The 13,477-nt window shown below is 37.1% G+C and overlaps 1 protein-coding gene across 4 annotated transcripts; it reads right to left on the bottom strand.

Moving 5' to 3' along the window:
- Positions 1-846: 846 nt before the first annotated feature.
- LOC129880622 (GBF-interacting protein 1-like) lies at positions 847-12,920 on the bottom strand. 4 transcript variants are annotated; one of them, XM_055954730.1, is made up of 11 exons: positions 12,569-12,916; positions 11,343-11,386; positions 10,625-10,727; positions 9,998-10,112; positions 9,402-9,826; positions 9,072-9,251; positions 6,651-7,044; positions 4,964-5,252; positions 4,401-4,562; positions 2,943-3,398; positions 847-1,410 (listed from the first exon to the last, which is right to left on the bottom strand). In XM_055954730.1, the coding sequence occupies exons 1-11, from the start codon at positions 12,750-12,752 to the stop codon at positions 1,123-1,125; spliced, it is 2,640 nt and encodes an 879-aa protein (XP_055810705.1). In that variant the 5' UTR covers positions 12,753-12,916; the 3' UTR covers positions 847-1,122. The 4 variants fall into 4 exon arrangements, with proteins under 4 accessions (XP_055810705.1, XP_055810707.1, XP_055810708.1 ...); XM_055954734.1 differs by lacking the exon at positions 847-1,410 and adding an exon at positions 2,561-2,865 and having other exon boundaries at positions 12,569-12,920; XM_055954732.1 differs by lacking the exon at positions 4,401-4,562 and having other exon boundaries at positions 12,569-12,918.
- Between the last annotated feature and the right edge of the window lie 557 nt (positions 12,921-13,477).

Below are 13,477 nucleotides of genomic sequence, written 5' to 3'. Positions count from 1 at the left end.
TGAGCACTGAAAGCTCGTGTAGCAGAGTAAGCTGCAAGAACATACCTTCAAATGATAATTATTTTCTTCATATATCCTTGTAGACAGACAACAATAACTAACTGAAGCAGATTACAAAATTTCATGGCTTGCCAAGTACATCAGACGCATAGTTAGAATCTACAATGGGCATTGTCTGTGTTTTGCTATTGGGAAGGTTGAATTGCAGAAATTACGCCAGCCATTAGAATATGAAAAGAAGTTGGTCCTAGATGTACCGAAAAAACGCATGGATTAAGGATCCATGTATCTTCATATTTCCCACCAAAATAGCAATAAGATCAATAATGTTAGTCATATTTCAATATGAATCCTGGAGATCAAACAGGGCATTGAATGTCATAGTTTGCCATGAGCTGTTTGGATGTACAGCATCTTAACTAATCTAGCAAATTCTTTTATCAAAAACACGTTCAGGACCCCTCCCCACATTTACTTCATGACAAACATCTCTATTGAATACTGGAGAAAGCAAACTTAAGACAAATAAATAAATAAAAAAGATATAGATCACAGAAAAACTGCATAAAATCAATTTACCCCACATGCAAAACTGAATCAGCATCTGGCTTGTGCCAAGCACCAATAACAACAGTCCAAGTACACCCCTTTTAAATGTCAAAACTTACTTTACAGATTAAGAAGATTGGAAGCAAAAAGGGCAAGAAAAATTATGAAAATCCCCTAAACCCCTCATTGCTTTAAACTGTCCTAACCTACCAAAAGAAGGATATATAGGAAAGAATTGTGAAAAAAAGAACAAAAAGAGGAGTTAAAACTGAAAACTATCGTAAGGCTAACAAAATGCAACGGAAAACTGATTTGCTTATACCTCAAACTAAAGGCTGTCACTATTCGTTACAGGAGGTTTTACCCTTTGAATACTCAATCCCAAGCAAGACATCTTTTTTTTCTTTTTTCTTTTTTTCAGGGAGGGGCATTTCTAATAGATTTACAGTCAACCTGCATAGTGATTGTCTTTTAGGCACGTGCTGGATATTTCCTCCGTCTCCAAACTAATTGTGACCATTGTAATCAAGAATTTCATTTTCTTTCCGGTTTACAAATGGCAGGACCAGCTCCTTAGTAGCTGCTCGGCCAGTTAATTTGTGAATGTTGAGGTTGCTGATAGACAGTGACTGTGGGTCCAACCATATCAATTGGACCAGACATCGTCTGCGACTGTTGCATAAGTGGGTGAACAGTCTGTGCTGTCACTGGTTGTGCTGGGTGATAAAGACCAGCAATGTTTCCATGACCAGGTTGTGTGGGAGTAAAAGCCACTTGACCCTGGGGTAGATTATAAAAAGAACTTGCTTGCAAACTGGATAAATCTCGACCTGGAGTAACCCACACACCTGAGCCCTCACTCTGCAACAACAAAATTGTTCATACCTTTAAGTCACATAAATAAAGTACAAACCCAAAAAAGATGATAAACACAGCCAAGAGAGACCTATGGGATCAGGCCTTACATAACGATCAGAATAATCATCTATAAATTTGGATACCTTTATAAGAATTGGACATAGTATCAAGATTACACGTTAAATTATTTAGATGATACAAAACTCAAAGCAAAAAGTGTAGAAAACAGTTTACCACACAAAAGGTCAGAAGAACAAATCATAGTAGAAGCTCACTCATTATTTAGAAATAAAAGTAAATATGTCAGTTTCAAAAAAGAAGCCTTTCCAGACAGACAAGAGGAACATGCCATTTCAATTTCAGTGTACGAGCCCAATAACCATCAGGTTGTCCCACTCAATAGCAAAGGTGTCCGAAAGGAAAATTACTTGACACAAGATCAAGAACAGCAGATCCTAGAAATTTTCTCGAAAGGACTGCCATGCAACACAATTTCTAGTTTGCCACAACCTTGAAAATAGAAAAAGAAATTTTTTAAATGGTGGCAAAGTATACACAACCCTACAAGTGAGTAATAGCCCTTGGAACTTCCACAAAAGCGGACCACCATACAAAGCAAATATATATATACATACATGCATATAGTATAGAACACACGCATGTTACATGTAAAACTCTGAAAACTGCAAAAGAAAATATAAATGCAAGCCAGAGTATAATTAGCTCTTTACTATAACTATATTAAAGTGCACACTGCTGATCACTCAAAAAAGTAAAAAGATAATAACAAATGTAAATACTAGTGCAGTTTCCCCTGAGAGATACAGACATTCACAGAAAGCTCCAGGTATCAATATGGCTTCTCCAATATATCAGCAAAAAATTAAAAGAATCAGGGTCTGCAGCAGATGAGTCCAAGGGCAGGGGGAGGAGAGTTTGGAAGTATTTTGGAGGTGCTTTAAAAGAGCAGACATAGCCTCAAGATTTCTTGAGTACAATGTCTAACCTCATAAACACACAAGACCATCCACCACCCCACCACCCCAACAAACCCAAGGCCCAGATCCATCAGCACCAAAGTTTCTCCAGCATACATACTGTCGTTGTAGACAATATACAAATGAATCTGTATAGTTATCATATAGTATACGGCTTAATAATCATATAATTATCAATTAGAAATTTAGAACTAGTTTCATCAGTTTTAAGGCCCTTATCATTCTGCTCAAAGAATTTCGAGTTCTGATATAATGGAAAATTTTCATATGGTTTTCTTCACTTTACTGGCAAGGTTAGAATCATATCTTCTCACTAGGGGTAAATCAATATAGACCCTATTATTCATTTCTCTTTCTCCTTTGTTTTTGGGATAGCAACCCCTTGCTGCTGATCTTAGGGGGTGATCTTTCATCATTATACAATCTCCTTTGTTCACCATTCAAAAAGATTAGAGATGATCTGAATAATGTCAAGCAAATGTTTCAGTAGTGAAAAAGATAACATCAATATAAATTTAAATTAAACACAAGACCAACCTGTTGTTGGCTATCCTTGAAGGAAGAAGCAGAAAGATCCTCATTAGAAGCAGGGTTTCCACCTCCTGTAGTTGAACTAGGGATATAGTTGGATGTAGAGGATCCATATGGCCCATACGTCCCCGGAACTCCAATGTGAGCTGAGTTTCCTACATTAGCTCCTGGCCTATATGGTGAAAGTGAGTATCTGGGAGCAGCGGCTGGTGGAGGTGGATACACACTACCAGCCTGAGGTTGCTGGGGAAATGCACCATTGCTTAAGAATTGATGGATGGCTGTTGGTGGAACATAATATGGAGAGAAGTAGTGAGCATATGGGATATAATTTGGAGGATAATGAGGCAGATGCATCCCTGTAGCTTGTCGAAATACAGGGAGAGATTGCTGAGTTACAGCTGCTGAACTCTGCATAAGCCCAGCAGCTTGAGATGCAAGTGATGTTGGAGCGTTTCCTCCCTGCAAATCATTTGAAATGCATATCAACAAGGAGTACCTTACTGCTGAGATTAGCTGAAGTTAGCAAGTTGTAAATCAAACAACTGACCCAAAAATTAAACTATTGTTCTGTGAAAATTATTAACAAATACACGTGGTATACTTCTGTAAAGTGTATGAAGGCATGAAATCCACCAGAAGAAATAAAATAAAGTTTGTTCAGTCATAAATACAGAAGGGTCTGCTAGCACCACCCACATGACTTTACTGCAGATTCTCAAAAGTTATCTTAAATAGATTTACTAGTAGGTGGTTCACTGCACCATAATGGAAGAACCCATACCATTTAGCATGAATCTTCTGGTGAATGGAAAATTGGTAAAATATCAACATTGAACAGCATAGTAAGAATCTAATACACTTACGGAACTTGGAAAACATTTGCTCAAAAATGTCACTCAAGTTTCTAAGAATGCAATTCCAAAAGATTTGGATAGTGTTCACTACACTATGGAAATAATGTACAGTTTATTAGAAGGACTTTATATTACTCTAGAAATATCTATTTTTTATAACAAATTTCTTGAAGTACACTAATCAGTAATCATATAACTTCACATAAAAAGCTGTTGTTCCCATTACATCAAGCTAAAGAATCAACGAACTAAGACATTGAACTGAATCCTGCTGAACCGCAACCATGATAATAATTATGACTTCCACGAACTCATAGGGTGAAGAGAGATTTTAAGGTCTTCAGCAGAAATACAAACCTTCTGTATAGGCTAGAAAACATCAATAATAAAGGAAACTAATTGATGGACAAGTTATGAAAACAGAGCAGAGGAATTCATTACTGTACAAGAGACTAAATTCTGTTGATGCAATGAAGGGAAAGAGACGCATTGGGAGAAGGTATCGAGTGCATAATACCCCCACCCCCACCCCCCCCACCCCCAAATATTTTCCTGCATAGATTAATACAAACGATAGAACATACTACTCAATAGAGTACTTTCAAACCTCTTGAGCAGACTGAGAAGTTTGTGAAGGCACAACTGCGACATTGCCGTTGTACTTGGTAGAAACTCCCGCTGAATGAAAAGGTGAAATGCGGCCATCACCATCAGCACTGGAGCGGTAGTACTGGGCATAGTAGCTTGTTGGGTCAATTGGTTGCTGAACCTAGAGGAAAAAATGGTTCGTTTTAACAATTCTTGATTATGAGAACTAAATTTTCATGAATCAGTTATGTATCGATTCCACATGGCCGCAAACTTCTTGGAATATGTCAAATCATCCCGAACAACAATATTTACTATTTACTGTCAGATAGTTCCTACATTCAACATTAGCATAGACCCCAGAACAATTAGCCAAAGCATGAGATTCTAGGACCTTGCCACTCACAAGAGAGGTGAAACCAACAATGACAACACATTATAAGTCTACAACAAGGTGTGCATCTAACTATGGATATTTACTTGCAAACTTGCAACTTTCTATACCAAAATTAAAAATTTGAAGCTTCAGAACCAATAAAATCACAGAATATGGAAAAAGAACATCAGAGAATGAAGGCTTACGACAAAGTTTGGAAGACGAGAAACGTCACGAGACTGTGATTCAGAGATTTCAAAAGGTGCAAGCTGGCTGCCTAATGTTGGTGGCAGAAAACCAAAACTATAGTTCGGGGACGTTTGAACAACTGAATACTGATGAACACCTTGCAGAGTCTCTTGCTTAGATTCACTGTACTCGGGAATAGAGGATGAGACATCTTCTGGCTTTGCAGACAAATTCTCCTGCCCACCTGATGGCGGAGATTGATCAGAACAATCTGCACCCTCTGCAGTTGTTGATGGATTTTGATCACTGCATTCACTCATAAGAATGTAAACGTTAACATGTGAACATGCTACAAATGAAGTATATATCTAATCATGCATCAGTCAAGTGTTACATCAAAGATACCATCAAGATATAAACTATAAGGCTAAAGGAAACAAGTTCATATCCACAAAAAATATTTGAAATAGGGGAGGCGCTTAGAAGCTAAAAGAAGAAAGACATTTTGAATCAGATATTTTAGGTCTCAATCTTCTAGAAGATTTTTCTAAAATATAGAATTACTGGCTTCTGTCCGAGAAATTTATCCTCAAAATTTGTGGAAAAGAATTAATTCATACTTGTTTAAATTGTGAAGTAGGTTTTACAAAAAGAAATCCACAAACTGTTTTCCTGAAGTTGCAGTTTGAGGGTGTATTTCAAAGAAGAATTTTACATATTACTTTTAAAAAACTCTTCTTCTACTCACAGAGCACTCACTTCCACAATATTTTTTCTCATAGAAGCTATACCTACCAACACATCTCAATTTCAACAAGCTATTTTTTTCTGAAAAAATAATCTCAAAACTTTTTCCACTTTTTCCAAATGTAGTCCAAATTGCTTTAAAAAAGAAAACAAGGTCAGTGCAGAAGATGGAAAAAGACCACACATTTGGAATTGGTTTTTGGGTTTGATTTCACAAGAAATTAATCGGCAATGGTTATGGATGAAAGTTGTTTTTTTCAGAAGGTAACAGATATTCAATAAAATAAAGTAGCCCTAAGGTTATGGAAGAAAGTTGTTATGTTTGGGTAAGGGTTGGTTTGGAAGATTGGTTTCAAAGTCAAAATTTTGCTTAGGAAAAAGATTAATCATCGGCTTTCGGTTTTCGAAAACCAGACCAAGTTGGTTTCAATTTTTTTTCAAATCAAACAGCTCTTGGTTTTAGTTTTAGTTTTTGGAATGTTTCCTAAGCCCTTGCCAAAACGACATGCAGCTGGCAACTGTCTAATTGAAAACTGAGCAATGAGAATCAAGAGAATGAACAAAGTATCACTGAACAATTTCAGCAACTAAAATTTTTCAATCTTTAAAATATTCAAAAATATATTATTTGGATATCCACTTTAGTATTACTGAAAACTGGACTTCCAGACAAACCATTCCCTCATACCCACTATAATGCATAAGGTATTTTTTGTAAGGTCATGTATATAGGTTGGCATCCATCAATTAATTGTATGCACTTCTCTCCTATACGTGGTATCATATAAAACAACAAAAACAGGACATTCCAAATAATCCCACGTTAATTAAATTAGACAGGTGAAATATACTGATACTATTATCCTAATCCTTGATTCCTCGGCTAAAAGGAGAGCAATCAAAACGCTTTCACAAGTCGCAGGCCAATCGAGGGAAGCAAGAAGTGAGATGACAGACCTCGAAAACTGATCATTTGTTGTTTCTTCAATACCCTCAGAAGTTCCAGAGAGTGATGGAGTCTTTTCACTCTCAGCGGCATTGTTAACGCTGATGCCTAAACCCAGGCTAGCTTCAAAACTTCCAAAACAGAAACCAAGTTTTTCAGCCTCGGGCACATGAAGGTGGTTAGGGATAATGACATGCTGAATATCTGAAATGTGTGATTTTTCTAACTTCTGCTGCAGTTCCAAAGTCCCTTCCTTTGTTTCAACATCGACACCTGGAGGCTGCAGTTCAGCATTGACTTCAGTAGAAACTGTAGAAACATCAGATGAACCAGCAGCAGATGTAACAGAAATCTGAGCAATATTATTGTTTGTAGGCTTTGGCTTCCATTCCATACCAGGACCAGCTGTAGTGGAAATGAAAAGTGTGAGAAATATAAGGAAAACATTGAATTGTGTCTCTATATTATTACACAGAGAACCTATTTATAGACACTACAATATAATCCTTTACCAAGTAGGATACTATTTACTATTTCTATTCCTATTAATATTCCTATTTCTATTCCTACTCTAAGTAGGATTGTATATATCTATTTCTATTCTAACACTCCCCCTCAAGCTAGTGCATACAATTCATATGTCCCTAGCTTGTTACAAATGTAATTAATACGAGGACTGATGAGGGACTTGGTGAGATATCTGCAAGTTGATCACTTGACTTCACAACATTGACAGTCAATCTCAATGTGCTTAGTCTTCTCATGAAATATAGTATTTGATGCATAATGTCAATCAATATCAATGTACTTGGTCTTCTCATGAAATACTGATAATTGGATCACAACTGACCTTAGAGATCTTTTGAGTTTTTTGCTTTTGATAACACTTGTGGCGTAGCAGCTTACTGCAGTTTCGGGTGTCACCCTTGTTCTTGTATAGAGGGATCATCCTACTACACCTCCATTCTTCGAGCATTCTTGTTGTCTTGAAAATGACATTAAACAAGCGAATCATCCCCTCAAGACCTACCTGAGCTCTTCCAGAACTCCACCAAAATCCCATCTTGCCCGGCTGCTCTTCCCCTGCACATTCTCTGAAGGACACATTTAACCTCTTTAACCTCAATATAGCTACAGTACCCAAAATCATGGTCTCTCGGAGTGTGCTCCAAATTACCTAATACAAAGTCCTTGTCCCCTTCTTCGTTCAAAAATATAAAAGTAAGCATGTCATCTCCTTTTAATAAGTGCCTCTTCCACCAATACTTTTCCTTTCTCATCCTTGATACACTTCACTTGATCCAGATCTCGAGTCTTCCAATCTCCCGCAAGAGAATCATCCCCTCAAGACCTGCCTGAGCTCTTCCAGAACTCTACCAAAATCTCATCATGCTCGGTTGCTCTTCCCATGCACATTCTCTGAAGGACACCTTTAACCTCCTTAACCTTAATAGACCTAAGGTACCCAAAATCCTGGTGTCTCTCAGAGTGCTCCAAATTACCCAATACAATGTCCTGGTCCCCCTCTTCATTCAAGAGTTTATGGAAGTAAGTATGTCATCTCCTTCTAATAAGTACCTCTTCCAGCAATACTTTTCCTTTCTCGTCCTTTATACATATACACTGCACTTGATCCAAGTCTCGAGCCTTCCTCCTATAAGCTTTTGATCCTCGACCAATTATACTAAATCCTTTTCTCCTCTTTCTCTTGATCTCCAAGTCCATGGACAAGAGCTTATGTTGGATGATTAGATTCTCACTAGAAATAACCTTGCAGTCTTACAAAGGCCTATATCCGCCTTCTTAAGGAGTAAGTAATCTATTTGCGTCTTAGCCAACGGATTACGAAAGGTTACCAAGTGATCCTCCTTCGGTGGAAAGCTCAAATTGGCTATCACCACCTCAAAAGCTTTAGCAAAATCCAAAAGCAAAGCACCATCTCTCATATCTATCGCCAAAACAAAAAAAACCATGCACATCGTCAAAATCACTAGAAGTTGCCCTGATATGGCCATTGAAGTCTCCACCAATGAAGAGCTTCTCAGAGTGCGATATATTTCTCACCACCTTGTCCAAATCCTCCCAAAATCGCTTCTTGGCCTCCTCGTCCAAGCCCTCTTGCGGCACGTATGCACTAATGACATTCAAAGTAAACCCTCCAACGACTAGCTTGATCGCCATCATCCCTTCATTGACCCGCTTAACCTTTACCACTTTCTCCCTTAGGTTTGTATCTACTAAAATTTCTGCACCATTCATATCCTTTAAGCCTCCTGAATACCACAACTTAAATTCGTCCACAACTCAATCATCAAGTAAGCACCATTGGTAACAATTGCAGCAGCAATATCAATTAAAAGAATCTTTCGAGGAGGGGGAAAGAAAACAATATACTAACGTATTAGGGTATGGAACATGTTTTAATACTATACCTTTTTGTGGCCCAACCAGTGGTGATCGGTTGTTGTAATTAGATGTAGGCCTACTAAGAGAAGAAACACCCTGAGCCGAAGAAGCACTTTGTGGGGACTCCGGAAGCTGATTTTTTCCGGACCCCAGGAATTTGCTTGACATGTTTACTTGCTCAGTTGAACTTCTAGAGTCAGAAACCTCTATCCAAACATAGGCAGAAACAAATACATGAGCTTCATTAACTGGATGACCCCACCACCCAAACAATGACAATAAATTGATGATGATACAACAATATCAAGACTGTCGAAAATAAGGACAAATTTCCAGACAAGTTTTCATAGGCTTACCAGTGGCTGTCTTGCTCCCGTTAGAGCTGGTAGGAAGATGTTCAAATGGAGCACGCTGGATACTGACTTCTCTTCGAATTGTCCCTACTGCACCAGGGAGTCGTGAATCATGAGATGGCAAAAGAACAGGATCAGACGCTGAAAAATAAGCTCCTGAAGAAGGTGGTGAAGAAAAGGATGTTGAAGAGTTGCTGGAGTTTGGTATCTTCTGTCCAAGCATATCCATGGTTGCTGCAGACACTCTAGGGCTTCTGTTCGCATCATGACTTGGAGATTGCAGAGGTTCCTCTGACTTAATAGAGCCAGCACCTGCAGTGGGTTCAGATTGCTTAATCCCTCTTCCTGCTGATGCATGTGCATCAGGTAAAACACTGTTACTCCCAAAAGCTACAATACCAGGCCCATTGGCTCTGACACTTGATGAGCTGAAAAGAGAGAAACAGAATTAGGCTACAAAAATAGTTGAAACCAAACCATGCAAAGAAAACAATAAACCATGTTTTGTAATCTGAAGAGGTATAACACTGGCAATTCAAGGAGCATCCATATGTCGTAATGCACACAGACAGAGCAAAATCCAGAAACATGAATAACACCTTGAAGTATTCTTCCCCTCAACAGTAGGCACAGAAGATGGATTGACACTCTTTCCAGAAACATGACTGGCTCCATTTTCCTTATCAGGTCTAGAGTTCCTTCCACCACCAGCATCTGACCAAGCACATACACACCAATTATGAATGGATAGGGAAAGAGGGGCTCATAAGACTCAAACCAAAAGATCCCAAGTTAAAGGAAAAGGTTTCAATAAGTTACATTAATTGTTGAAAGTCTACGTGTGGCCACAAAGACAGAATATCAATCCCTTTGTTACTGTGTGGCTAGTGCAAAGACATTTTAAAAAAAATATATGAATTAGTTATAACTTTGGAGCAACTTGTAATTTACTTTTACATATCGGGCAAATTTTGTGACTGTTGATTAGAAGCAGCATCAAGATCACAATTACATAAAGTAGTAATAATTTGAATTCTTAGAGATGCCAGCCCTTTGTCATTTGGCAAAAAGGGAGAATGGAGAAAAACAAGGAAACTAGGTCAAGCAATTAAAAAGAACACTAAAATCAAGATATCAGGAAAATGACAAATATGAAATCACCAGGTTCGGCTTTGGCAGCATAAGCTATTACAAGTCAGAGAAAATAATAACAAATGGATGTTTACCAAGTGACACATGGCGAGAAGTGAAGTTTCCCCGACTCCCCTTGTTCCCCCTTCCCTGCTTAGCTGGTTTCCACTTTGGCTCAGCAGACTCCTTGTTCAAATTCTGCAAAAAGGCAAATTAAGTAATAACAATACAGAAACAGCATGTGAAAGGCCATGAGTTGAATTATAGCATGGAGTTCTACGGGGAAAAGAAACTCACTTGACATACTTTTTTTTTTATATATATATTTTTTTTATGACCTAAAAAGGAATCAATTCAACCAAGGTGCTCATGCCTATTTGCACATTCCCTCTTTTACTGCATTAATCAGGTTGATTAAACCAAATAGACATTCTATGCATCATAGAAGTACTTGATGTTCTTCAGCAAATCAACCAGATAAGTTGAAACTTAGATGACAGTGGTTGAATAGAGAAGGCATTAACAGATGCTGAACAGCATTATCTTAGCAAGAGGTCTGTTGAGATGGTTCATTACATTCTTTCTAGTGTCGGGCAATAAATTGCTCTGCCACCCTACGTTCAATGTTGATTTCATGAATCTGCATCAACCTGTATAATTACTTGTCAATATATGCGTGCACTACATTAAGCTCTTTGGGCACCTAGAATCAGCTGAGACCTTATTTTGCAAATCCCCCACCCAGAAAACATCAATGCCCTATGGGTCTTTGTAGAGAGCATTGTAAACATGCAAATCAGTAGCTAATCATACCTCTCTTCTTCTGTCACGTTTCCTTTTTACTTCGTGGAATGTATCTGTAAATAACCCCTCAACTAGATGAGTAAGGAGAAAATAAATTTTATATTGCAATAGCTAGGAAGAATAACAATGAGAAGTTCTTGGCTGGGAAAATACACATGGGCTGTAGTTTTAAAAAGAACTAATCTCACAGAATATCAAAATAGAAAATACGAGAACCCATAAACAAGACCAATCTATGCATCTTTTACGTGCACACATGCAAATTGCCCATAAGTCTTGTTACCAAGAAATCCCTAGGTTACTGATGCACATATAAAATTATATAAAAATCAGCAAACCAAGAAGATGCAGAAGCAAAATTTTATGCTCCTATAATTTGAAGGTTTAGAATTCTTTTAAAGAAGGCATCCGAACCAACCATCATAAATGTAACGAAGAAAACAAGAAAGAAGAACCGACAGCCATATTAATTGCTTTGTTACTATCAAATACAAAATACATTAACAACTCCGCCGTGCACCAAATAGAGGATGAGAAGTTTGACTAAAACTTCTCGATAACAAACTTCATCAAAACAAAACTTCTCGATAACTACAAAATGTCATCATAAACAAAAATGGAATATATATCACCAATCAACTCGGTCCTCAATCTCAAACTAGTTGGGACCGACTCTTTCTATTTTTCGTTAAGTTGTTGGCTATGTTGCTTGGACTCTTCAAAAACGTCACTGGGTTCGTGTCGGATTCTTCAAAAGTAGTGCAACTTTGGAGAGTCCGAGCAACATAGTTTATTGGTACTGCTATATGAATCCTTTCTGGCCATTTGTTGTGGTGTCTCAATTCATTCCAATACTAAAAAAATCAATTTTTAAGGCAAATTCAGGGTTCTCTAAAACTAGAGGTTCTGTCCATGTAAATGCAGCCAAAAAAAAAAAAAACTGGGAGAGTGAAGCTGTCCTTTCAAAACAAAAGTGGATTCTGTGAAAGCTGCATTGAGCACCAAAACAAATTAAAGACATTGTTTTTTACACAGAAAATTTTATCAGGCCTGATAAAGTCCACCACTAAAAACCAAATTAAGAAGTGACCAAATTAGTATGAAAGTGATGCAACAAGAACAGAAAAGGCAAGAAAATAAAGAAAAGTGAAAGAAGAAATACATCAAACAAAAATATGTGGTGTATATAGTAAAATGAAGAGATCCCAAATGAAAGGAAGATCATACTGACTGACCCTGATAAAGGAGTTTTTGTGCAGTCTCATTGGGATCCATAGAACATTCCTTGAGCATTGCATATATCTCATCGTCACTGTGAATCCCAGTGATCTCCTTTATGTTTTGGATCGTTTTCTTCACACTGCTTGGGATTGAAACCCTAGCTCCACCTCCACCAACTCCACTGTTGTTGCTACTCATCTTCTTCTTCACCACCCCCACCAACCCCACAAATTCCTATATATCTTATATATATATAAATATATGTTTTTACTGTATCTATCTATATGTTTAGAGAGAAAAAGGGAGGAGAGAGGGAAAGAAGTAATTTTATTTGGAGAAGAGTGGAATACATAGAGAAGACTTAGGAGAAGGGTTTTGATTTTTGAATATGAAATTTCATTCTATTATTTTTCTATTGTTTTTTTTTTTTGGTATATGTAACACAGCTAGAGTGGGAGAACTGACCTCTGTGGAACAGTGGAGCTTTTTTTTTTCTTTTTCTTTTTTATTTTTTTAATTTTAACTTTCTGTTTTGGGGAAAGGTGGACCCATTACTATAGAGAATGATAAAAATGTGAATGCACTTGTTGAGATTTGAATCATAATGCTATATATAATGTAGGCAATTATTAGAACATAAATATAACTTTAAAAGGTTAAATGGACATTTCATTCCTTATTTGTTTCAAGGGAAATTTACATAAATGTACAACATTAAGAAAATATTTACTATTTATATCAATAATATTTTTTTTTCACTAAACACTTATAATACAATTTTAATACATATTAGCGAGAATAATTTATAAAACTCATATAATACAAGTTTTATTCATGGATACTTAATTTATCACATACTTTAATACACTTATAATACATTGTGTCAATTTCTTACCAAACAAGTATAATATATTTTAAAACAT

Source organism: Solanum dulcamara, chromosome 2 (genome assembly GCF_947179165.1).
Source record: "Solanum dulcamara chromosome 2, daSolDulc1.2, whole genome shotgun sequence".
In the NCBI taxonomy this organism is placed as follows: Eukaryota; Viridiplantae; Streptophyta; class Magnoliopsida; order Solanales; family Solanaceae; genus Solanum; species Solanum dulcamara.
Note: the sequence above shows the minus strand (reverse complement) of the source record. Positions and strands in the feature narration are given on the sequence as shown.

Excerpts from the sequence above, each read along its gene's own strand:
- LOC129880622 (XM_055954730.1), bottom strand. The coding sequence starts at position 12,752 with ATGAGTAGCAACAACAGTGGAGTTGGTGGAGGTGGAGCTAGGGTTTCA. Across the intron at positions 10,728-11,342 it reads AACGTGACAGAAGAAGAGAG|AATTTGAACAAGGAGTCTGC; the intron begins GTATGATTAGCT and ends GCCTTTTTGCAG. Across the intron at positions 1,411-2,942 it reads TCAAGGATAGCCAACAACAG|AGTGAGGGCTCAGGTGTGTG; the intron begins GTTGGTCTTGTG and ends TTGTTGTTGCAG.